General features: G+C 38.9%; 1 protein-coding gene across 2 annotated transcripts in view; it reads right to left on the reverse strand.

The window, feature by feature from the left end:
• The window catches only part of igf1ra (insulin-like growth factor 1a receptor), a 115774-nt gene that overhangs the window by 21729 nt on the left and 67369 nt on the right, over positions 1–26676 (reverse strand). For both annotated transcript variants that reach the window (XM_067420547.1, XM_067420545.1), the window contains exons 3-9: positions 10673–10976; positions 6756–6892; positions 5371–5515; positions 3258–3466; positions 1488–1614; positions 1128–1363; positions 863–1030 (exon numbers count right to left, since the gene is read on the reverse strand). In XM_067420547.1, coding sequence (XP_067276648.1) covers positions 863–1030; positions 1128–1363; positions 1488–1614; positions 3258–3466; positions 5371–5515; positions 6756–6892; positions 10673–10976 — 1326 coding nt within the window. The remainder of the gene's footprint in view (positions 1–862; positions 1031–1127; positions 1364–1487; positions 1615–3257; positions 3467–5370; positions 5516–6755; positions 6893–10672; positions 10977–26676) is intronic.

A 26676-nucleotide genomic window follows, 5' to 3' on the forward strand; every position in this document is an offset into this window, starting at 1 on the left:
CTGTCAACATTTGTGTCTTTACTCGCAGTTTATGAGGACATGATTCGGTTTATGGACTATTGTATGGGACTAAACCTTAGCAGTAGCAAGCAAAACGGTTTTGCACGTCAGACTAGTGTAACGTTATACATAGAACAACAATGGAGTAACCGTTAGCGCATTTGAATGACGAAGCACGCGATCGTGTCGTTTACTGATGTTTACTCACGTGGCGATAGCCGACAGCATAGACATTTGAAGCAGTTTTACTCACCGGCTGCTTCCAAAGTAGGACCGAACCTTTATCGCTGGGACCGCTCCGTCAAAAACACACTTCTTTGGTACGATTTGGTAAAGTCCTGACAGCAGCGAACGGTGGAGATCCACTTTTGCGACGCGACTGAAGCGATGTTGTGAAGCTTCCCGTCATTTCTGCGTTCAAATCGGTTCAAATGCAGCGCTGCCTTCCCGGAATGCTGTGCTGAAGCGTTGAAGTCGCTTGATGTCACCCATAGGAATAAAGTGGAGCGCGGCGCCTGGATCGACTGGATCTGCACCTGAGAGAGTGTTTATGGGCGTGCATTTCCTCTCTCGCTCTAGTCACACGCACGCGCGCACCCTACCCAGAGAAGAGCCCGTACGGCCCATACAAGGACCTTCCGCTCTATTGACGTCAAGCCGAGCCATACTCGAAAAAAACTCTCAAAAACTTGTGAGAAACCGGAAGGAGTATTTTTAACACAGAAATACTCCATCAAATGTCCAACATTAGTTTTTGAAACTTTGTCTATGTTTAGGATGGGAATCCAAGTCTTTAACAGTGTAAAAAGCTCAGTATGCATGAAACAGCATTTCACCCCCCCCTTTAAATGTGTGCACTTACCTTTAGAGCAGTAGTTATGGTGATACAGTTCACGATCTTCTGCCTGCTGCTGCCAACGGAGTAGATAGAATGTTTTGTTTCCATTGGGAGAGATGGGAGGAGACCACTTCACCATCAGGGATGAGGAGGAGTTGGCATACGCGCGGGCATCAAGGGGCATTGATGGCGCTGTGGAATAGCAAGATCATTTTTGGAGTAATGTGTCAAACTATAGATTGGATACTGGTTATTATGTGGATATCGTAGGAACAGTGGTGAAGCCAACCTGATGCATTGGTACGGATATAGACCACCTCACTCTTAGCCCCCAGAATATGCTTGTCTTCCACAACCAGGGTGACGGCTTTCACAAAGATGGCATATTGTGTCCAGGGTTTAAGAGGGGACAGATATACCCCTGGGTCTGCTGATTTCTCATGAGGAAGGTCCACGTCCACCATGTTCCAGCTATTAGAGCCACATCCGTCTTGTCCGTCAAATTCTGTGATGTTCTGGAATGGTCTACATTGAAACAACAGCAGATGCTGTCAGTATACATTTACATAATGCTTCATCACAACTCCGCTAACAAACTCGATGTGAATAATGTGTCTATAATAGTAACTTCTAGCAGTCTGAAACTTACGCCTCCTTGTAATACACGATGAAGCTGATGAGGTCTCTGTAGTCAGGCGGTCGATATCGCTCCCAAGTGAGCTTTATCCGAGTACTCTGAGTGTGGTTGGATTTGAACTTTAGAATATAACTCTCACCTAGAAGAGGGGTCATAAGAGATGTTTAACTAAAAGCACCCATAAGAGTTCTTCAACTTGAATGCAAGACTATGCCATGGCCTTTCCATCTTTCATGAGCTTCTAGGAATCGAAGTGGCATTAGAAAAGGCACTTCTGTTAATGTCTCACCAGTCTAGAGTCAAAGCAATTATGTTCTGTGGAAAAAATACGACCACATTGAAAAAGCCATTATCGTTGTTCTTCAAAGCGAATTCGCTCTATGCAGAAACAAATCAAACACATAATAGAGCAGGTACAGAAGAATAACTGGCACACCTTGGGAGCAAAATGCTTTTTAAGAGTCTCGAGTTATGTCTTTGAGAGATAATGCTATCATCTAGTTCAAAAATTAACTGCCTTAAAAAGTATTTGGACATTAAAGCCTTGCTTACAAATGCCACTGCATTATATAACTGATAAAACAATATATATACTGATCAAAATGAAGATGAAAAAGGTATTTGGACACTTTTGAACACTGTTAACTGACTCAGCTGGTTAAAAGTAATTGCAAAAAAGTCACTTCTGTGAAAAGCTCTAGTTTTGTGTTAAAGCCACTTGCCTTGATATTTTGTTAAATGTGAAAAATGTATATATAACAAAACAATACTATATAGGTATAATATTTTTAGTTTTACAGACAATTTATAATTCAATGTTTGTCAATTATAATGAAATCAAAATAATTGTTCTTCGTTATTTTCATGTTATGTCTTAAACTGTAGACTTATGAATAAGAATTATGCTGATTTAAGTTTTATGAGCCTAAAATACACAAAAAAATATGTACATGACTGAAAGTAGAAATGGTTCAACAATTGATTCAGTAACACATTTACTTTAAAATCACAACTTAGGGTGTTCACACGTGTAGTTTGGTTCGCTTGGTTTGTTAGCATGCACAGTGGCATTTAACACAGAACCTTAAGGCAAAAGGATATGCTCACAACAATTGGTCAGCTTTTATTGCGTATATATTTCTTACCGAACATCCTAAAGAATGTTGTGTGCTGGGCTAAATGGGCTCGTATGTGTGCGTAGCCGGTATTTTGACCAGCTGAGAACTTGTAAAGAGTGTATAAAATGTGTAAAGGAATCAAAACAGTGGCAGGAAATCCATGGTCACACACACAAAAGAGGAGATGCGGTTCTGATGTCTGAACCGAACTGTTATGGGCAACATCACAACAATAATAATAAAAAAAAAAACATGCTAGAGCGTTTTGTCCATTTAAGGGTCACATCCTGAGACATTATGTCCTCTTTTTGGTTTGTTTTCATGTCTTTAGTCTGTGTTTCTTTCATACTTCATTCGAACCGCAACAGAGTTCCTTTGAAAGCAGACCAAGACCCATCTTTCATCGGTCTCGGTCCACTCGTTTGGTGCACACCAGGGTACGGATGGCAGCATTCACACTTATTCAAATGAACTGCACTAAAGGAGCAATCGCACCAGGGTTCGTTTTATTTGAAAACATGACAAGTGTGAACACACACTTAAAAATATATACATTAATTTAAAATAAAACCAGTGAAAATATAACTGGAACCTTCCTTCAAATTCTTAGAACTGTTCGGCCCAAACGGTTGATATTTTAAAATAGCATATTTTGTCTACTCACAGCTTGCTCGCTCTCCATTGCTACGATGGTCGTCCTCTTCCATCTTTTCCTTCACATCGGTCTTCTCCCACATTTTCTTTATCTCAGACATGCAAAGCTTGGGATTGAAGCGGAAGAAAAGTTTTCCAGTTTTAATGGTCAGATTGTGTTGACTCCAGTCCCACAGGTATTGCAAGTTCTGGTTGTCGACTGCATAGAATGCATACACCCTAAACACACACACACACACACACACACACAAACAAACCACACACAACAAAACAACAAAGTATTAAATACTACATGTATTATTTCTAATGCAAGTATAATCTAAGCAAAGAAAGGAATGAGAATTATCGGATCTGGTTATACACATGATGAATGTGATATGTGTGAAAACAACAACTGAAGCCCATGCACAGATTGTATTTCATTAAAGCACACACGGAGATCCGGGCTCAGAAAAGGGTTAGGATGACTTCTACAGCTGCACCCGACTGAGTCGCACTGAACTCCTCAGGAACGTGGAGAATGCCTGCGCTGCTTACAAGCATTCCACAAGATGAAACTCAACCCCAGTGAGATCACAACAGAAGAGTTCCCACAGCCTCCCTCAGACATCCTCCATAAAATCATGTGAGGAAAAATTAGTCAGATAGCAAATACTGATATATATATATATACTTGATACTTAATCAGAAGGTTACATGTATACTTCTTTGTGTATATGTACATTAGCTGAATCTCAATTTAAGATTAATAACTAAAGCTGTACTAAGCTATACATTCCATTAGAGCTTACATTTTATTACTTTCAGACGTTCCCATGGAAACCCTGTTAGACACTGTTACAATCAGAGAGTTGTGAAGGACACAGAGTGTTACAAGAAATATTCATGCATTTTTTGTTTCAGACATGAGACTATGTTGCAACGTGACTAACATACTGCTGCAGAAGCTACGTTTTTAGAACATAATAGATACAACTTTTCATTGAATTTTTGCTCACCAGCCTCTTGGTTTTCCAAAGTTACTTGCCACAATTTTGACTGATACCACTGGGGAAAAACTGCCATATATATATATATATATATATATATATATATATATATATATATATATATATATATATATATATATATATATATATATATATATATATATATATATATATATATATATATATATAAAGCAATTTAGGCTCCTGTCACTTTAAGAGTTGCCACACAGATCAATTATACTGTTACACATGCATTTTCTTTCTCGACTGTTTATTTTCACTTAAAGGGGAGCTGAAACACTCAGTTTCAGTCAATCTCATGTCAATCTTGAGTACCTATAGAGTAGTATTGCATCCTTCATATCTCCGAAAAGTCTTTAGTTTTATTATATCTATAAAACAAAATATAGGCTGTACCGAGTCTTTCCGGAAAAAACTGAGCGCCTGGAGGCGTATCGTGTGGGCGGAGCTAAAGAATGACGAGTGCGCACAAAGCGGTGACGTCCTCAAGCTTGGAGAAACCCATGGCTATCGATCAGATTCAGCTAATACAGATATGATCCAGAATCAGATCCGGAGGCTGAAATAAATGACTATTTATGTAAATACCCACCAAGACCTGCATTTTGATATTATTTTTTAAGTATTTGACTGTTTAAGCGCAATAAACAGCGGCGAAAATCCCACTCCAAAATTCAAGCCCCGTAACGCAAACAATATTCACCTGAAGCAAATTAAATCAACTCTCTATCAGAGAGATGTGAGCAAGAAGGCGCAGTTGGTATCGTGTATCTGTTCTGCGTTTCAGATATTTCAATATTGATATGTATTGAAATATCTATATTTTTGACAACAACATTCCACTAAAATACTACACTTGAAAATGTATATATTTTATATAAAATTCAACCCGCCAAAGTGGCTAGTAGGAGTGACTGCGTTACATGCCACTGTTGAAATACACCCACATTTGGTGATCTTGATAGTCCTGAGCAGGCCAATAAATAACTGGTGTTCAGAGAGACAGCACCTAGTATATTTACAGCATCTGTTTTGCAGGCTAGCACTGTTCTGAACACAATCAATCATCAACATGTCACAACAATAGTTATGTGTTACTGTCTTAAGTCTTACTGATCAGTGAGCTCTTCTCCATTAATGTATCGCAAACTTTTGAGAAAGGACAGAGAGCCCAGAGTGTGAGAGTGTTTGATCTTCACATATCCCGTGACTGTCTGGATCAGGCCCATGAAACTCTCCAGCTCTGATGCAATGTTATCTAGGGGAAAATAGAGAGGGAGAGAGAGTGTGTGAGAGGGGGGACAGACAGAAAGACAGACAGAGAGAAAGATATGACACTGGAGCAACACAAACCAAATCCCAAAGGACACACACTGTCTGCAATAACTCATCACTTCATCAGTGCGAGTGATACATGGGTGGCAGCCAGAGGCCTGCATGCAGTCGGGTGAACCGCTAACATTTAATGTAACGGGAGGAATAATATGCACAGTGTCATTTGAGGTGTGGGTGAAAGGTTTCTAATTACAAAAAAATTTGCAGCACTGAGCATTGTAGCCAATTACGCTGCAACTGATGTGATTGACATCTTCAGTCATTAAGTGAGCGCTATTTGCTCGCTTTCTGTATATAATCTTTTCGCATTTTGAAAAAAAGTTTTATTTTTTATTCAGCCATGTATACACTGAATCATTTCAGGAGAAACAACTGCATTCAAATGCAGAATGAATTTGTCAATCAGAATGAATCCCGATATTTCAAATCAATAAAGGCTCATATTTTTTCTTTTAATTTATGGATACCTCTAAGCGTCTGTATATAGCCTATGGTGTGATTTATGCACATTGATTGTTTACATGATGTAGGCAAACGTTTTGTATTGATTAAACGACGGATGCACATTCTCATCTTTTTTTTTCTTTTAATTATCAGCATGTTAGGCTGCCTTTTCTTTTTTCTTAAATGCATCAACTAAGAATGCCTAATGTTGGTTTGACTGCTTGTGTTACTTGAGAATTTGGGAATGGAAATAAATTAGTGCTGCTGTAATTTAGCATAAAATGACTCCTACATTATGTTGATTTCAAAATAAAGAACTGGATTTTATATTGTCACTGTACAAAAGCCATATTTATCTGTAATTTTTTTTCCACTTTTCCCCCCAAAATAAAGATCGTTCCAAAGCACTGTTAAAAAAACAATATTTTAAGTTAACATGAACTTTGACAGCCTTTTTGACAAAAAATATTACACATTTTTGTAGTATTTTATTGTTGCGCTGATTAAAAAACAGCGCAACAATAAAATACTACAAAAAAATGTGTAATATTTTAATCATTTTCATTATATTCCCATGCTAGAAAAGGAAATAACTATTTTAATATTCTGTGATAATTCCAGGTTCCGTGGGAACATTCATTTCATTCTTCTAAAAATGAAAAACTCTGCCCTAATCACCAGGGACTGTGGGAGAAGAGGGTGAGAGCGAGGATACTTACTGCCCCGTCGGATGTTGATGTGCAGGTTGCCTTTGATGACCGTGCAGCCCTGCAGGGACTGAGCAGCATCCACCGAGTCGATTGTTTTAGTTTCGCAGACCTTATCGCACAGTCCGTCACACGCATTACAAAACATACTGCAGATGGGAGAGAGAGGGAGAGTAAGTGTCAAGGACAGGTCTCAGCCACACGCACAGACTCCAAACAGGCAAACGCCAGTGAACCAAGACAGGATTATTGTGTCTCACCAAAACATGAAGTATGTTTAAGGCTTGTTTTTGACAAACACAAGGTCACTTCTTTATGAGGCTATATGCACTTAACGGAGTCCTCGTTTGAACCCTGAGTTTTATGTGAAAGGAGGATCATTAAATCAGCAGTGAGGCACAACCAGGTCTGTTCAATATAAAGGCAAAACAGACTTGACACCTAAAAAGTTACATGGAAAAGTAAATGAAGTGATTTTTCTGTTAATGTTTTACTCGAAAAGTGCAGGTGTGCAAGTAAAGTCCAAGGTGTGGTAATTACAATTTCCCTTGAGCCAGTTTAAACATATTTATCTTGATTGTTTTTCCTCAAGAAACATTCCCAGCAGTACATATTACCTGAAAGTGAACAGGCCTGGATTTTGAATATTGAAGATCATAAATCTAAACCTTCAAATCAGCACATACATCTTAATGGCAGAATAAATAGAAGTTTTTCAGATGTTCATATGGTGAATAAGACAGATGTGGAAAGTGTATACAGGTTTGGCATGGTGTTAATAATGATCCTACAGAAACAGACAGGGCGGATTTTTAGGACCGATTTTGTAGTCAGGTTTCCCATTTAAGCATTACGGATTTATAAATAAAAAGTTCAAGAGGAACATTTCATCTTATCTCTCCAATCACATTGCTAATGTGCAGTAAGCCGATCATTATCGCAAAATAAACCCTTTACGGCAGTCATTACACACAAACATTTTACCACAGAATGCTGTGATCAACCAATCAGAATTATTCCAGGGGGCCAAGTCATGTTATTTGGAATCATTCAAATGACTCACTAAATCATTTGGAGCAGTTACTGAATTAACATCTGACTCACTCACTGAACCACAGCAAGTCACTTGTGACTTGAAAAGAGCCAACAACTGTTACTGTGTTATTTGTGTCTGGTTGTTTATTTTAAAACATTCAGTTAAAAAAATAAAAATAATTATATATATATATATATATATATATATATATATATATATATATATATATATATATATATATATATATATATATATATATATATATTAGGGCTGTAACGATATGCGATATGAAATCGAAATCGCAATACGCAGGTCCACGAACCTGTATCGCGATGTGAGAAGGCAGAATCGCGACACACCCCTTCCAACTCCCAGAATTATCCTTCCTGTCCAGGTCCAACTTTTAAGTCAGCAGTATGGCAACATTTCAGCTACCCGGTGGAGAACAAGGATGGCAATCGTGTAGTTGACAAGACCCACACAATTTGCCGTAAGTGTTTCAAGAAGCTTCCCCAACCGGCTGGCAACGTGGTGTGAGCGTGGTGTTTCTGTTGCGTGTCATCCGCGGGGCGGCTGCGTGACGTTTTCTCTTTCTTTGCACACCAGAAGCGTGTCTGACGCGGCGCTTCTGTTGGTATTGATGTACAGGAGGCCCTATACTTCATGTTAAATATATATTGCCTATTGGTACCGCAAAGAAAACGTCGGCAGTAGCCTATTGACCATACAGATATATGGTATTGACGGCAAAATAGGCTACAGAATACTGTACAGAATAAAACTGTTTTGTCCCCCCCATATCGAGGTTTGTATCGTACCGTGGGTCAAAAATCGTGATACGAACCGAATCGTGGGTTTGGTGTATCGTTACAGCCCTAATATATATATATATATTATTTGTTAATAAATATATTCGCAATAACTTTTTTGAATCACTCATAAAGAAAAATATATTTTTTATTTAATATATAGCTAAAACCAATGATAGGGAATAGTGCCTTGCAGTAGGTGCACTGTTAATATTAATGATATATTATTATAGTATTTATTAATGTTGTAAATTAAATTTTAGTTATTTTATTATGTACTTGGGTCCGTGTAAAGATAAAGATTTTTCATATTTTTTGTTAATGAGATTATCCTTAAATATTTGAATCCTTAAACGTTTCTTCATTCTGTTTGGCTGTGGCATTTATTTCTCGCAAATATACCTCTTGCATAGAGCGCAATAACACTGTTTTCTAGGGTCGGTGGTGGTGCCAGTATTCTTAATGCCTGTGAAATGTTGATGCCCCTGCCTCTGATTGGTTCATTCGGTGGGGAGGTTGCTACCTGAGTGGTCCCTATATCTAAAGGCCACCGCCCACACCTAATCCTAGACTCATCGAAAGATGCAGGGGAGTCATAACCTCACAGGGAGTCCGATTTTGATACCACACCAGCACAACCCTTTTCATTGTTTCCTGATAACAGCGGAAAGAACTCTGCCCTTTTTGGTAATGAAGATAAGAGTAAGACATCATTTGAAATGGTAAACTAATTTAGAAACAAACGAGAGGTACAGTCTTTCCCATCATTATCTATAATGTGGTCACATCCACGTGCAGCACAGGCTATTAAAGCAGTGGAAACTCATTTTTTACCCATGAACAAAAAAAATACAAAGCTTAATTCTCGTTTTTCGGTTTATTGAGGCCAATTGACACCGCAGACAAACACCAACAAAGTTGGTAGTAGGATTTAGAATTTTAAATTCTATTTCTATTTAATTTATTTTTATAGGTTCCATCTGAAATTATATTTCAGCTTTATTTAAATGATTGGTTTTATCATATCTTTGTAACAGTTTTAGCTTAAAGGAACTGCATGTAATAAAAGTATTTCAATTAATCATAAAATGGCCCTGATATGTCACTAGACATTAAGAAATCATGTTAATTTCAAATTTCAGTAATCTGGCCAGGATATTGTCATTTAAAAGTTGCCCTCATCTGATATTGATGTTGAAATGTTGAGTTGTGGCCTGAAGCTCACCCCTCTACCTATCTAACAATCACAAAGTCAGTTGTGTTTCTGCCTTCGGGTTGCCAGCTCTGCTCTAGTTTCCACAGCTGCAGCTCAAAGGCCGTAAAAAAAATATGGACGCAGCGACTTCATCCGTTTACGCTGAACAGAGTTGAAGCTTTCAGACGGCCTGCACAGCGCTGACATCTTGAGACCGGAGTCTACGCAGTAGAGGGCAGGAAGTACAGCCATGATATCAAAAGCCCGCCCAACAATTAATTATGTTGGTGTGAAATAAACAGTTATGGAAATGTAGAAATTAAAGCTAAATCTCCAATCTGCTCCCAAAAATCCCGGAAAAAGTCTGTTAGCGCCTCAGTGACAACATCACGCAGAGAAGACTTCGATCTCAGCTGTCAGTCATGTCGTCACGCACCTGTTTTTATAGCATCAAATAACTAACTAAAACTAAACTTATTTAAAAAACGAACACTTGAAACAAAATCATCGTGATGATAACTGCTTACAATGACATAAACCAACTTTGGGGAGAAAATATATTAGAAGTGTAATTTGATTATTTAGTTTGCCTTGCGTCTATTAGAAAACACCCGAGGTGTGGCTATACTGGGACAGGTCACCTGGGGGCAATCGAGGCGCGAAAGCTTCAGTTTCTGAGACGGGTGCTGCAGGCTTGCTGCAGCTAAAAACGTTCCCGTTGGATCATACATCTGGCAACCTCGAGTCAGGGGGAGAGGGGATACACCTACAGTACCAGTTTTTGGCCACAATCTTACATACTCTTCCTTTAATATTGCAAAAGCATAAAGAAACACTGGTGACACTGGTGTCTAATGAGGCAACCTTACATCAAGCTCTGGTGACGTACCTCTGAGTCTCATTTCGGGTAAATCCGGACGGGCAATCTGGCATACACTCTCCGTTGTGGATGACGAAGTCGACCTCACTGGGTAGGTGAACACGGGCACACATGTCCATGGTGATGCAGCGCCAGCCTTCAAACTTGTAGGTGCCCGGTGGGCAGGCCTCAACGCAGCGGTCCTCGTGAAAGTAATGCTGGCAGGCGGCGCATGCCTTATCATCGTCTGGTTCAGAGCAGCTGCCCAGGCACTGGGGGTGACAGCACTTGCCCGTATCCGTGCACGCCCTCTTCTCACACTTCTTTGGACAAACTGGAAAAGAAAAGCATAAATATAGAGAAAAATGTCAGTTGCTGTTACAAACAAGAGCGAGTTTAGAGGTTCTTCTGAGGCTCAAACGTTTAGTTAGAATACAAATTAAGCGATCGGTGACCATTTATGCTCCTGTGTGTCTCTTATTAATCTCTGTGTGTGTTTCTGTGTGTGTTCTGGAGTAAGAGGGGAGCTAGCATTAGGAGTAGTTGACTGTAAAATAAAAATGACTGAGATCGGATATGAAACGGCACAGAGGAGGAGGAAGCCCTGTGTGAAGTCAGGATGCAGGGTGTTTGTGCAGGGCCTGGCGTTGCTGTGTGCCAGCCTTGTTAGTAAACTGCAGCTCTGGATTCACTACAGCTAAATATTATTACTGTTAGATACTGTTGAGGGAATTTAGAGGGTAGGGAGGAGGGGGAGAGGAAGAGTAGAGTGAGAAATTAAGCCAAAAAGTCTAGCTAGCAGATGGACCACAGTTTGGACTATTAGCTTGGGATGCATCAAGTGAGGCCGGGCCCAATGAGAAGCTACGGTCCATCTGTGGTGGGCTTTAACTGAGCTGGAATGTGTCATGATGAGAAACACCAGCTAACAGTTATACAACTGTGCTTAGATTTGACTGGCGATGCAGCATTCCAAGAGAGCTGATATACAGTCTGACAGCTATAGGACTTATAGAATCTCTCTGCTTGCCTGTTTAGACTGTCAGGTTATACATTAGTGCATTGGACGAGTTTTCTGCGACCCACATCAAGATGTTTGGTCTGGAAACTCACCATTGACGTCTCAATTCTGAGGGGCGGGATAAACGGTTGTCTTTTAAACTCCCTCTGCACACGACTGGATAGCGCTACAACCAACCAGAGCAACAAAGGTGGAGTAGAACTAGTTGACAGATTAAACTTTCGCCGTATCAGGTCGGCAAAACTCAGAACACATCTTCCCTTTTTAAGAGTGCCTTTCTTTGTTCTTTTCTCAGAGAAAAGCTTAACTCCAAGTCTTCCAGAGTCGCAGTCAAAGCTGATTCGAAAGGCCGCCGTTCGCCAGCTTCTGTGTTTACTAGTAGCACGCAAGCGCAACCCTCCTCTCATTATGTTAAGCCCCGCCCACCGACTCTATACACAATGTGATTGGCCTGATCAGAGTTTGGCTTTCACAGCTCAGAAGTGTATTGAGAGTTGCTAGACAACACTCGCGGCAGATTAGATTTTCTGATGCTAGGGTGCGTCTAGATTTCTAGGCTAGTATGTTCCATCATTACACCAGTAGGTGGCAATATGTAGGAAGTTTCTTTTTAAGCCAGTCACTGAATACTTCATCCAAATTATTTGTTCAAGACAGCAATTAATTCAGGATTAAAATAACAGATTGGCTGTTTTTTTACTCCACTTTTAGACATACGGTCACAAACTTCTCTAAGCACTTCCCCTCGGGGGAAACCCCGCTGCCATTTTAAAGTGTGTTCAACTTCGTCAACTGGGCGAGGGAAAGTTATTTGGACGGACCCTCGATGGCTCCATACCTTGATATTGACTGAGGGAGCGAGTCTACTCAATCTTTAAACTTCAAGCAGATCCATGGACTACAATGCAACATGATTGTGACGACACATGGTGCACTTAATTTACCCCAACCCAACTCAACTCTAATGTATGATATGGAGTCATTTTGACATTTAACCGCATGATAGCTACTTGTAGCTACAAGATGACTAGTTTTGGTTTATTGTATTAAGTGTAATTTTTACATATATAATTTGTATCGTTTGTGTTATGCTTATATTTTCTCCAACAGCCCAAGCATACATACAGGCCTATAGAATGATGCATAAAACAAATTCATATACTGTAAATAATAAATCAGCTCCCTTATAGATTTCGGTGATCAAGGGCATAGAACGTTCAATTTAAACACATTGCCAGTAGTGGGCACTTGTGCAACTTAAGCAATGAGATACATGAACGAGACAGAGGGAAGCGAGGGAATGGCATAAAAGAAATGAAAGTCATAGAATCATTCACTGAACTAAATAATTTAAACAAATCTAAAAGAAAAACAAGTCTCTATGAGTGAGTCAGTGAATCATTCAGGAATGAAATGCAACATGTATTGTTTGGAGATGCAAAACTTTGTTTTGAAATAAAGTGAACAAAAATAGAATGAGGAATTGGCAATATTGTTTTGAAATGTAAATGTACTTGTGACTGACAGCATAATAATTCTTTCCACAGAACTAACACATGTAACACACGGCAATTCATTATGCCTGGGAAAGTAAAACAAGACTGATTGATTGATATTCAGAGGTATTGTACATGGCATAAACAATTTTTGTATTGAAATCCTTGTAATTTTGTCTACAATTTAGTCTTAACATGTCCTTTGTCCTTTCAAACAATGCCTTTGAACTGTCGTTTTATTCAAACAAACGGGTTTGTTTGGAGGCTCTCTGTAATCAGTTCTTGACAAACAAATCAGTTCCATTGTGGAAAGGTTACTGACATCATGATGTAACCCCAAATGCTCCATGTACCTACTTCCTTGAGAGACCAGCTTCTGTTAAAAGCGTGAGAAAGTCACTTTTATGCAGTGCAAATGTAAAAAATAGTAGCATGGTTTAAATTAAGTTTTCAACAACAAGCCATATTGTACACACTTGTTTGAGAAGGAGAGTCAAGGCATCCTAGCACACTGTTAACATATGTGAGATCAATAGGCATTCCAAAGGAATCACTTGCGTTGAGTGAGCAGTGGGAGACAGTCGATAATATAAGACAGAGTAAAAAAAGGGTGGGAAAAGCACGAGAGGAGATGAGAGCTGATAGTGACTCAACAGCCAAGTAACAATTGCAACAGTGTTGTGGATAGTTGCTGGGTGGTTGCTAGGGCAATACGAAGGTGTTCTGGTTTGCTCACTGGCCAAAATCAAAGAGCCCAAAGTCTTTATTTTATTCAAATGTTAATGTTTTGCACGTTATATTGTTCTGCCAGGTAAAAACATCCCAAATAGTCTGGTTGTGTTGAAAAGTAATTACACAGCTCTTGAAAACAATGTTAGGTACTTGTACTGGAAAACTCAGGCCAAGTAAAAAAAAAAAAAAAAAAAAAAAGGAGATTTTTTTCAATATTGCACGATTCTCTTTAAATTCTTCAAAAAAGATATTGGAATCGGAATTAGAAATTGTTCAGATTTTTTTTTAAATTCTGATATTAGAAAAAAATTACAAGTAACAACAAGGTTTTGAAACAATTCCAACGCCTATGGTAACATTTAAAACCATAAAATCACAGTGAAAACAATTGAACAAAATTAACAGCTCAAATAATACAAGATTCAAATAAAAAATAAAAAATAAATATTTTGTTTAGTAAAATGGATGAGTGAAAATTATATTTAATTATATTCATCATTTAATTCAATTTTTTTTCCAACAATAGTCTGACCAAACACAGCAGATGGGCTGAATGAAAATTAAAATTCACTCTCTAACAGCAGGTGCTGCTTCTGGAAAAGCAGAAGTACAGTGGTTAGTTACCCCTGCACACAAAGCAGCACTGCACATTTTAGGCATTAAATGGAGGAAAGATGCAAAGAAAATACCATCAAACATCAGACAGTCATCTCCCTACAGAAGTACATTCATAACCTTTTTAGAAAAAAAACCCCTGCTCACTTCATGAAATGGGAACGCTAATCCAGGAATCTGACAGCGGGCCTAGGAAAAGCATACGTGCAGATACCCTTGAAAGGTCTTCCTGGGTGGGATGCCGCCTGAGGTGGGACCCCAAGCACTAGCTAGGCAGCCAGCGGCATCAGCTCGACATGAGAAGGCAAATAAGCCGCATGGCACAAGCACTTCTGGTCGCCCGGCAACAGACTCCTGGCACTCCGCCTAGCAGGCTCAGAGGGCACAGCCAAAGAAACGTCTACATGGGATTTTCCCCTTTTATTTATGATCTCACATCATGCAGTATGACATTACAGGGGAATCATAACAGTTTTGTTTATTTGTGAAATGAATATGGCTCATAACACACATTTAGTTGATATGAGCAGGATTTCAGAGGATGGAGCTTACACATCCTCTCAAATCATCAACATCACAGTCCTACCGGCTGGCCTACGTCCAGGCTCATGACAAGAGCGGGTGGGTCAAGAGGACGGTCACGACACAGGCACCTGAGGCTTACTGCATGCCCCCTACTCTGGAAGAAATCCACCATTGCATTTTTCTCTTTGAGGTACAGCTATGGCACAAAACTGGCAGTAAAGTTGCAGCCACATTAGCTACATTTTGTTTAAATTTGGATAAAGGAAAAACGCTGCCCTTATGTGAAATTACAGATTGCGTGAATTCCTATTCAAATTTATTTTGCCCACGAAAATTTGTCCCCTCTGCACAGCTCCTTTACTTAAAGTCCCCACAAAATCAAAATGGAAGTTGTATGGCTTTTAGTATGAATATGTTAGCCATACACCTATAAGCTAGTGAGCTCCAAAACAATGACAAAAATCACAAAGAAGATCTAAGCATTCAAAACTTACAGCCTCTGACTTCTACGATGATTTTGATGACATCACCCTGCACTTCAACTTCTCATCAGATTTTCGGTCCAATCAAAAGCTCTCTAGAATCTACCTCCCACCCCAAAATAGACACTCAACCTAGAAGCTGAACCGCACTTAAAATCGGTCACTTGTGCACACATTTACTATTTTCTACAGTATAAAGGGGATATCATTTGAATTCTGCACAGAATCAATGCAAAATTTTAGTGATATGGAGTAGATTAGGGGGTGAAAGAGTTAGGAGATCAGGAGGAAAATGTGGCTTTACCGAGCACAAAGCCTCTAGCCGAGCTGTGAAATAAACAAAACGGTAGTTTTCATTTTATTGGCTAAGGACAGAAGCTTTTCTTTATGTCCCGACCTTTCTTCCTGTTTCAGTGGAAATTACGTCAACACATTGAATAATCATAAATAAATAATAAAAATAAATGCGCATTTCAAGGAACTTCAGTGCGCCTTTTAAAAAATGCTTCTAGGAGACCCCTTACCGCTTCAGTCCTCACTCCCATCTCATCCCAGCGTACGTTTACTTAGTTACCTACCGGCTTACAAATGAAAAGAGCTTCAATGAGGAGATCCCACAGCACTGGGACGTGATTTTACACACTCTTGACTCTCCAAGGCGAAACAAACATCAGCAAGGTCTTAATTGGCCTGGGTGGAGACGCTTTTCCTACTCCTGCCAGTTGAGATGCTTAGCATTCTTCAGCACTTTCTGCCACATCATAAGCCACCCAGCAGAAATTACTAGAACATTCCTTAGCTCAATTCCTAAGTTCAGTGAGAGAAAAACAACAAAACATTTGTGAAAACCTTCCAAAACAGTCATTAACCTTATGCAAAACAGTAAAAAAAAAAAACTAGTTCTGTCAACAAGTTTATTCACGTTAAAATGCTGCACTACATAACAATCACAGATAAGATATTTGATGTTTGATAGACAGTTATGAGAAGAAAAATTGTGAGCCAAATAAGATTCCACAGGGAGGGCCATTCAAGGTAATGCAGAGCTCCAGACTGTGACTGAAAAGGTTGCAAATGTGACCAAAACCTAGCCTATTTTGTAAAAGCAATGTTATGGATCTCATTTTTTAATTCCACTTAAACCTGTCCCTCCACAAATTATTGTAAGCTCGCATGCATTTTTGAGTGCAAGCAATGCTCACATCTTAAAATCACCGATGCATGGAACCAAGACCCCACCCTACATTTTTCCTTTTTCTAAAGTTACACTCAAATGTACACCACAATACGGAAGAAAAGATCTGTCCTTTCATAACAACTTTCCGTGCGTTCATATACCAAATAAATGGTGTCATCTCATTAAAGTCCACATTTATCTGTTCACCAGAAACAACAAAAAAACAGAACACAAGACAATGTGAAAAACTGCTTAACTTTTAAATCATAATCCTATAAACCTAGTATTAGGAATATAAATCATACGTCACACTAAAACAGGCATAGCGTGGCGCTGTAAATGAGAACTGCATTTCCATAAATAGCCACATGGCCCTTTTATGGACTATTAATAGCAGTAGCTCTAATTCCAAACCACACCGACACGCTCACGTCTCCTTAAATATCTCATCGTCCTCTAACTACCTGGGAATTGAATTACACTCAAGCTAAAAAGCCTAAACATAAGCATTCCTGGCTCGCTAGCGCTCTAATCCTTTTACATACACAATCGCAGTGAGTGGAAGCAGGAAGTTATTCATTATTTGGAATGCCACCAAAAGGGGGCACCCCAAGCAAACCGCTCTTCCATCCCACACCTACAGAGGTTCCTTAGTGAGGAAATATTCCAGACATGCATGCCTTCAGCGGGAAAGGAAGACCGTTAGGGCTGAATGAGGAGAAAAACAGAAGTGCAGCATCACAATCAGCACGTTACTTAATTTTCTTGTGGTAAACCAAAGATATGGTCTTTTATTTATAGTTGGTGGGAGTGCCACACCTATTTACACGCACTACTATGGTGTGTTTCCACTACTTCACAAGAATGTTGAATTACCTAACAAGGAAGCTGACAGTGGATCAAAAGGTTACACATTATCTGGCCTGTTCAGTGAAACTTGCGCAAGGCCCTGTGGCGTGACGGTCCTGATGTGACTGACCCTGTCTGCTCCTTTGAGCATTCATGAGGGAGACAAGCGCTTGCTGACCAGCCCTCCCTTCTCCGCTCTGTCTGTGTCTGCGGCGCTCCAAACCGCTACGATGAGAAGAACGTCCTCAGCTATAACTGAAATGACACAGGGGCTGATTATATAAAAGGTTAAGCGCAATATCTTCTGGATTGACGCAATCTTTTAAGAGGAATGCGGTAAAAACAGTGTTATTATCCCTGGACGAAACCACTGACACACTTGGATGCCGCTCTGTCTTAGGGTCTTAACTCAGTGGGCTATGTGAAGAATAACTAGAATGTTCAAAACGGGTAATCTCAGAGCAGAATGTTAATCCTCTTGGGCTCGGCACCAGCCACAAAAACACATTTCAGGACACTGATGGAATATAGAAAAAAAATCAATGGTATTTTGCTTAAATTACATGATTGCTTCATTGGTGCAGACACAATTTATTGTTTTGTTTTAACAATGGCAGGCATTTTTTTTTATTTATTAATCCATCATGCGCTTCTTGGCTCACAATCTAATGTGCTTCAATAGTGTTAGCTGAAGCTGGAAAAAAAAAATGCTTGTGCGTCATGCTACTATAGCACATGCGCATGAGAGGAAAAAAAGGCTAACCCGTCTTGAATTCCACAACACTCAAACGCAGCGCTGAATGCAAACGCAGCCGAACTCATCGTGCTGTATGCCTAAATGACAAGATGCATGCATCTGGAGGAAGATCTCGCTACTTTTGCTGAAGCGGACTCGACGTACTCGCAGGCACGGGTGGCTTGAGATGTTTGTAATCTTAGATTTGGGTTAACGTGACCCAGCGAGAGGCCCCAGTGCAGGCGGACTACCGAATGTCCCCTCTATGGTGCAAAACAAATCCACTGAGGGAGAGCACAATAATACAGACAGACGTCCTGACTGAGGCAACAAACATGTCTGGGATCATGCACGTTACACATTTTTGCAATAAAAGATTCACAGATTTGCATCATTATTAACAGTCATTTTTAAATCATGCAAGTTACAGATGAACTTGTTAACAAGTACAGGGATGTTTACATGGCTGAGGTGCCTAGTCTGCAACCATTCATTTCAATATCCAGATCTGAATTGAGATTAATATTACTAATTAACACTAATTTTGATGCATGATTTACTCAACCTCATTTATATGGATTACTTTTACAATGTGTACTTTTTTTACATGCTAATTACATAACTCTTGGATGGATGGGGAAAAATGAAAATATAAAAGGGTTTTTATTTTTCTCTTAATTTTTGTTGTTATGATATTAAGGTGAGTATATGATGACAATTTTCTGTTTTTTTGACAGAATACCTCCAATTATTTGATTGAAAAATGTTTTAATTGCAGCAAGAAATACATTTAACAGCAAATAACATTAGTTCCTTACATTATAAATACAATAATAAAATACAACATATCCTAATAATATACATGGTTGTTGTTATAACTAATAATAATAACTATAACAGGCATGATTAAAGGCTGATGTTTGCACTAGCACAGCACACCACCTCATTCTGTGTTTTGATAGTAAGTCTTGAAGGGGTGGGACTAGGAGGTGAAAAGCTGGACCAATTGGAGACCAGAGGGGGAGGACCACAATGATTGGCATGTCATTGACTGAAGTAGAAAAGAGGTAAACAAGTCCTCCCTGGTGTGGGGAGAGTGAGTGGGGGCTGTAACCATGGTAATTACATATGCACTTTTTCCAGCCAGACAGCAGCTGAACTGTGCTTGTTTGAGGAAATTAAGAATAAAACTAAAACTAAGCATTAAACTAATTTTTTATGATTTAAACAAACATACATCATAATAGATAATGACATCTAAAAAATATATATATTGTGGAAAATAAAATGACAAGTATTTATGTTATATTAAAGTAACTGACTAGTAGGACCCTTTGTTATGTCATCATTGTTATTTTTATTTTTTTTACATTTTGGATGTTATGAAAGATTCAGCATTAGCTGATCTAAATTTATAATAATAATAATAATAATAATAATAATAATTAGAGATGATTTTAACATAACGCAATACTTTGTAAAACAATAATCAGACTCGTTCCAAAGGTATGTATAAAAGGGACAGCAATGTCCAATATATGGTGTGACTGCACACATGTATGTGCAAGTCCCCTCGAGTGCTTACGTGTGTATAAGCATGTGCACTCAAGCTCTCTCAGGTTACCACTGACAGCACTCTGAACAGCAGACTGTTAGCCTTACTCTCCACTGCTACAGGACCCTAAGCAGACCTGCGGTCGGACCCCTGGCTCCATCAAGCCACATCCTTATCCGGAAACACAATCCCACTTGGGATCATTCTAGACACTCGGCATAAACCACAACAGTACACATAGAGAGGTGGATGTTTCCTCAACTCAATCCCACAAAGCTTATGACCTAGGCGGGTAAAACCAATAGGCGCACGCCTGCCTCTGCAAACAGGTCACTGGAGTTTGGTGCCATATGTTTACGGCACAGACAAAATAAGATGTGTGCCACTCTCTAACATCCCTGGGTTTGAAGAAATCTGAGAGTCATTAATCCGCCTGTATTTAAGCAAGAAGCACGCATGTTATCCTGTAGCTCAAACTGTGGTGCTAGCAACGCCAAGGTCATTGGTTCGATTCCCAGGGGAAGCAAGAACTGACAAAAATATAAATTGTGTACCTTGAATGTAATGTAAGTTGTTTTGGATAAAAGCTAGTCTAGGAATTTAGACGCACCCTAGCGGCAGCAAATCTAATCTAAAAAACTGAGAAAACATTTATGGTCACCGTCACTTTGGACAGTATGACTTGTCATATTGCATGTTGTACAACATACATAAAAACACATTTTGAAGGAAGGAACTCCATATATGGGATAAACCTATTGTTAGAAAAATGTATGAAAATTTATCATAAAAGTACTGTCCCTTATGACAAAGCAAAACTTTCATTTTCACCATGACTGACTACTTAAAATCAGTACAAAGGATTTAACACTTTTTTTTAAAAAAAAATCATTAAAAATTATATTGTCTACATAGACCTTATTTTGTTCTTATTTTACTTCTTATTTTACATAGACCACATATTGTTTTTTATGTGGAAGAAAGCAAATCTGAGGGATAAGGATTTTTGAGAGATATGCAAAAATATCTTTCCAAGACATTGCAGTAGACAAAAAAACTCCACACAATTTGAGCAGTGGAAAATTATAAGTAGCTTATTCTAGGAGGAATAAGACTTTTTATGGAGAATGCCATTGAAAACACAGTCGAACCCTCACAGCCTCTCTTTCATACCCGTCATGGAGCTGTTCTGAATATAAGAGAGAATGGTTACAATTGTAAGACAATCCAATCAAAATGTTTTAGGGCGTGTTAGATCTAAAAAAAAATTTTTTTTTAAATAATATAAATAAATGTAAGTCATAAAAAATAAAATAAAAATTATAATTTTTAAAATGAAAAAAAAAAAAAAACAACTTTGGACTTACCCAGACAGTCAATCTCTCTTTCTTTAAGTACAGCTCTAGTCTATGTCGTTTTATACAAACACACACCCAGACTGAGTTCAGTGCCAGCGTCACGCTAGGCTCCTACAAACCAGGCAGTTCTCGAAAATCGAACAGACATGGGCCACCACAGTCTGGCTGATTCAGAAAGAGGGGGAGGCGAGGAGATTTATTTTGGTTTTCCACTGCTTTTGGAGGTGTTTCCTCTCAGCGCAAGAGTTTGCTAAAAATACTTGACTTCCCAGATTTGCTTCATTAAATGCGTTGTGTTTCCTGGCAGCCCTGTGCCTGCTCGCTGCCTGGCTGATGGGGGGTTAGAAAATACCCAACTGCTGTCCCGGAGCCACAGACTCACTTCACAAATCAACACACTCTCAATACAGAATCACACACCCCTATTTCACTGAAAACACACAACACACACTTTAGTCTTAAAGTGCAAATCACGGTGTGAGCATTAAACTTGCACCTGCGTTTGTTCACTATTCATTTTCATTATATGGAAAAGAGCAGCGTGAACATTCTGATACACTTCTGATTTTGTGTTCTACGGACATTCAGCTCATTCAGGTTTGTAACGACATGATGAGGGTGAATAAATAACAGTATTTTTATTACAGAGTGAGCTATTCCTTTAAAAGGCACACACACACACACACACACACACACACACACACACACTCTCTCTCTCATGTGCAGTCACAGCAAGAGTCTTGTCTCCTCTCAGGCTCAATCAGGAGTCTTTGAGTTCAACGGATCGCTTCTGTCAAGGCCTGTTTCTGCGGACAGTCATCAATAGCTTTGCGGAACAACTTCAATACCGCTGGCACACTCTTCATCCTGGCATGGCGAACACACACTTTTCTAGCGCAACATCTGGAGTCAAAACGCCACATCTACATTTTATGTTTGCTTGAAGGAGACAGTAATCCAGAGTTGAGCGCATAAATATTTGGCCTGGTGTTTAAAGCGGATGTTGGCGGTAGTCGTATACTGGGCTCTTCCTTGAATCTAGATTAAATGATGCAGCGGCTTTACCCTCAAAAACTGACAAGGTCATTAGCGACCTGCTAATCTGACAGATGGTGGATAGCAAATCTCCAAATTGCGTTAAATGGTTTGTGGATGTCAGAGTGCATGTAATGTGCACAAGCATTGGGGAATATGAAAAAGAGTGAACATCAAAAGGGGAGAGATTTGTCTAAATTAAGATTATATTAGATTATTATTGTTTTGCATTTTCAATTTTTATCTTATTTTAATGCTACTTTAAAATTTACTTTACATCTCAGGTTTGATACATTTCAGAATCAACGAATAACCAATAATTGGCTGATATTATTCATATATATACTTTATATTTTTGTCTAAAAACATTTAAAATACAATTATTAAAAACAAATTATCATTTTAAATGCTACAAGATAACTCAGGCATCACAACTCTATAAACTACATTATGGAGATTCTGTTTAAATATTAAAGGGGTATGTCACCGTTGGCAAGATTGGCTTTCAATAAGAATTGGCTACATATACAGTGGAAAGGTGATTTTTTTATTTTTTATGTTTTTTTTGTTTTTTTTAATCAATGCTACCTGACTAGAGAAAACAGAAAAGGTTTGTTGTCTTCCCTTTTGCCAAATAGGTAGAAAGATGATTCCGTCCAAGTTAACTCCCACCATTCAGCTATGGATACGCTTACCATAGTCAAATACCCACTTGCTTTAGTAGATAATACTTCTTCGCAAACTTAGTCATAATGGTTTTGACTCCTATTGTTCCTGAGTGCAAGAATTCAAATAGTAAATGTCTAGCGGAAGTGAGTTATTTTCGGTTTCCAGTGAAGGATCCAGCTCGTTTGAGGCGGAATCGTAAATAGGGAGAGAACGCCACAAGTGAAAATCTTAAAAACCTCTGTTTGTAGTCACCATTTCAAACTGGATGACCAGGTACACCGTGTTTTATGGCAAATGGCGTGGAAAAATCGAAAGAATTTGATCCGTCATTCCGTCAGTTCATCCCGAAGTGAAAACCTGTTGTGTACAGTTAATAAAGCTGCTGACATTGTGTTCTAATTTACCCTAATGCTATTTAAAGAGTAGACAAAATATGATACAAGTTTTCAGTGATAAACCTACCCTTACAATAACTGTTCTTTTAATAACCCCTTGTCCAAAAAACTTGCTGACAAATAAACACATTTCTTGGTCCAGGTAACACAGAGAATGAATAAATGTTGTTAAATTTACATATACTACTGACAATACACAAGTTAAGCAGTGAGTTTTGAATGACAGCGATGGTAATTTAAATGTAAAAATAATGGAAATTAACAATTAAACAGCCAATATCAGCCTATATACTGTAAATCCTTATTTTTGGCATGCATTTTATTTATTTCAGTTAAATGAAGGGTTTGTTTTTCATACCGTTTTTGTTGTACTGTTTTTAAAAAAGTAATACTTCTACAATAAAATAAGAAAAATGTTTGTGACCATAATATTGCAGTCTCTCTTTTTTTCTCTGCGGGGCTCCTTGCCTCGGTCTGGCCGTGTCTAGTTTTGGGTCGCTACATAACGTGCGTGTCTCTACTGCTGCTCTGGCTAGGTCCCCGACTTCAAGAGGCGACTGGTGGCTACTTATTCATCATCTGGCACCACACACACATATATATACAGACTCCTCTGCTCCTTTATTTATTTTGGGAGAGGAGCAGAGAGGTTGTGTGTGTGGCCCGTTTTTGTTCTCGGAGAGGGACAAGACCCGCGGCACAATCACCCTCAGAGGCAGCAGCTGGCTTTAGTGAGCTGAGCAAGCTCGACCTCCTCTCTTCCTTTCAGAGCTTTGTTTTTCTGTGCTTTCATGTGAAATGGACTGATGAGATTCTGTCTTTATTGATAAGTGGGACACAGAACCACAGGTTCAAACCCAGAGCCAAGACGCCACAGGCCCAATTTCACTTGAAAGCCGACACGGCGATCTTATTTCACCACGTAAAAAAAAAACTTTAATCGCGCCAAAATGTTATCTGCGTTCATGTCACAGTCACTATAACATCACAGATATAGTTAATATATATATATATATATATAAGTGCTTATGAGTGTAATGTTAAACAGTTATCAACTGTTTAGCAGAAATTACAAAAATATGTCAAGGTCAGATTTCACCTGAAAACAAGAATAAGAAATTATATTTGGCTGTCTAAAATAAAGCCATTAAGATGTTTTGCAATTTAAAAATTATGGGTATTTATTCAGAACAGAAGGCAATACTAAACTACCATGATGATGAATACTTACAGTATATTTGAATATATTGAATATTTTCAATATTATAGAAATGATAATGCAAAGATTTTGCATTACGGAGATAAAGACAGGACAGAAATTGTCATTAATTTGATTATGGGCTGAAATGGTGAGATTCATCTGCACACAAACCAATGTTAACAGAAGGGAATCTGTGATTGTAATACTCTGCTATTGCCCCCTATTGTTACGGAGGACTGTGAACTACACCATAAGGCTTACAGTTGGGATTAAAAAGATTTGATTACACTAAGCAGCTGTTTTACTGTGGTAAACAATGAGCCTTGTAATAGATTGTCCTCATTAACTTCACGGCTAAATAAGGCAGTGCAGCTGAGTGTGAAAAAAGGTAGTATTTATGGTCTGTGTGAATCACACTGAATGTCAACCCGAATCTGCTGAACACAAAGAACAAAACCTCATCGCTCCATTGAAACACTCATCATGTCCTGTTCAGTCCTCATCAGTCAACATGTGTCTCCTCAGCATGTTTACACCATTAAATGATTAAATCAAGCTTTAACATTTAAGACTCAATATTTGAAATTCGGTTTTGTTCTCAAACTGTCATAGCAAAAGTACGATTCATAATTTAGGCATGTTGTTTTAGGGATTGTGCTCTGCAGAGGAATCAGATGTTATAAGAACTGACAATGCCAATGGCCATTTCTATTTGTAATACTGATACAGCGGGACTAATGAGAAAGAAACTACTTCAAAATAGTGCCTAAATCAAAACAAAAAAGACAAAAAAAAGAGAGGAGATGAGTAAATGGCAATATTTAGCCTACTTAATAAAATACAGCGGTGTGTACTGTAGTATATATACTGTGTACAGTCTGCAAACTTTCTGACTTGCACTGAATTCACAAACGTTTTAAGCAGCACAACAGTTTTCAACATTGATAATAATAAGATTTTTTCCTGAGCACCAAATCATCATATTAGAATGATTTCTGAAGGATCATGTGACACTGAAGACAATTCAGCTTGCCATGACATGATTTAATGACATTTTAAAATATAACCGTTCTTTTCAATTTAAAAACAGTACTTTTTTACTGTATTTTTACTCAAATAAATGTAGCCTTGATAAGCATAGAAGACTACTGACCCGAAATTTTTAATCTCTATTTAAAACATCCATTCATTTTCCAAACCGCCACACAAAATAACTATTAATTCCCGGAATGATAACTAGACACCGCTAACGTAATATTATGCGATGATGTAATAATGTACCATACCTGTATGAAATGGTTAACATTGCAAAACAGCTACCGTTCCACAGTTTTAAATTGTATTTATTTATTTATTTTAAATAGTTTGCAGTGTATATTGTGCAGTTAGTATTCCATTCCAAACATAGTCACTGTTTACTGTGTGCGTAGCGTACTGTGATGAGGATGGAACAGGACAGCTGACAGCCCTTAAATGCTCTTTGGTGCGCGCTTCTCATTGGCTGACGGTGACATCATTATTCTATTCTCCTCTTTCACCTCCTCTTTTCAGAGTTTGTTTACTTCTCTCTCTCTCAATATCCCTCTCGCTTTCTCACTCATTCTCATGTCAGAGCCGGTGCAGGCACCATAAACCACCGGGAAATTGAAAGGCTTAACTTAATAAACAGAAGAAATCAAACCATATCATATAGGATACAGATAAAAAATCATTCAAATACACCAACTACAGTATGACATGCACAGGAAGAGAGAGAGAGAGGTGATCATTGATTTAGACAGGCCTCCACCACTGGCAACATTGATCTCTGTAGCAGACAGGTGTTTCTTGTCTGGCAGCGCCGGGAGGATGATGGATAGACGGACGGATGGAGAGAGGGAAGGCGGGTGTTTGACAGAGTGAGTCAGCCAGTCTGGTGGCTGTAAGCCTCGTCTGGCCCCCCATCCCAAAACAGATTAGCCCTTAGTCAGATTAAGGGGGAGCTTTTGCGAGAGAAGGAAGAGGTGAAATGCGCTCGGAGCACGACAGGAGGAATCAAGGGGTTAGAAGCACGTGGCTGATCGCAGGGGGCGGGAGCTGTATGCGGGTAAGCAGAGCCAGGCAGATGGCCACAACTCACTTCGTCAGTTCACTCATCGTCATGTCCAGTCTTCCACACATACAGTTGCATTTGCTCATCTTCATGTCA

This window comes from Pseudorasbora parva, chromosome 16 (assembly GCF_024679245.1).
Source record: "Pseudorasbora parva isolate DD20220531a chromosome 16, ASM2467924v1, whole genome shotgun sequence".
NCBI lineage: Eukaryota > Metazoa > Chordata > Actinopteri > Cypriniformes > Gobionidae > Pseudorasbora > Pseudorasbora parva.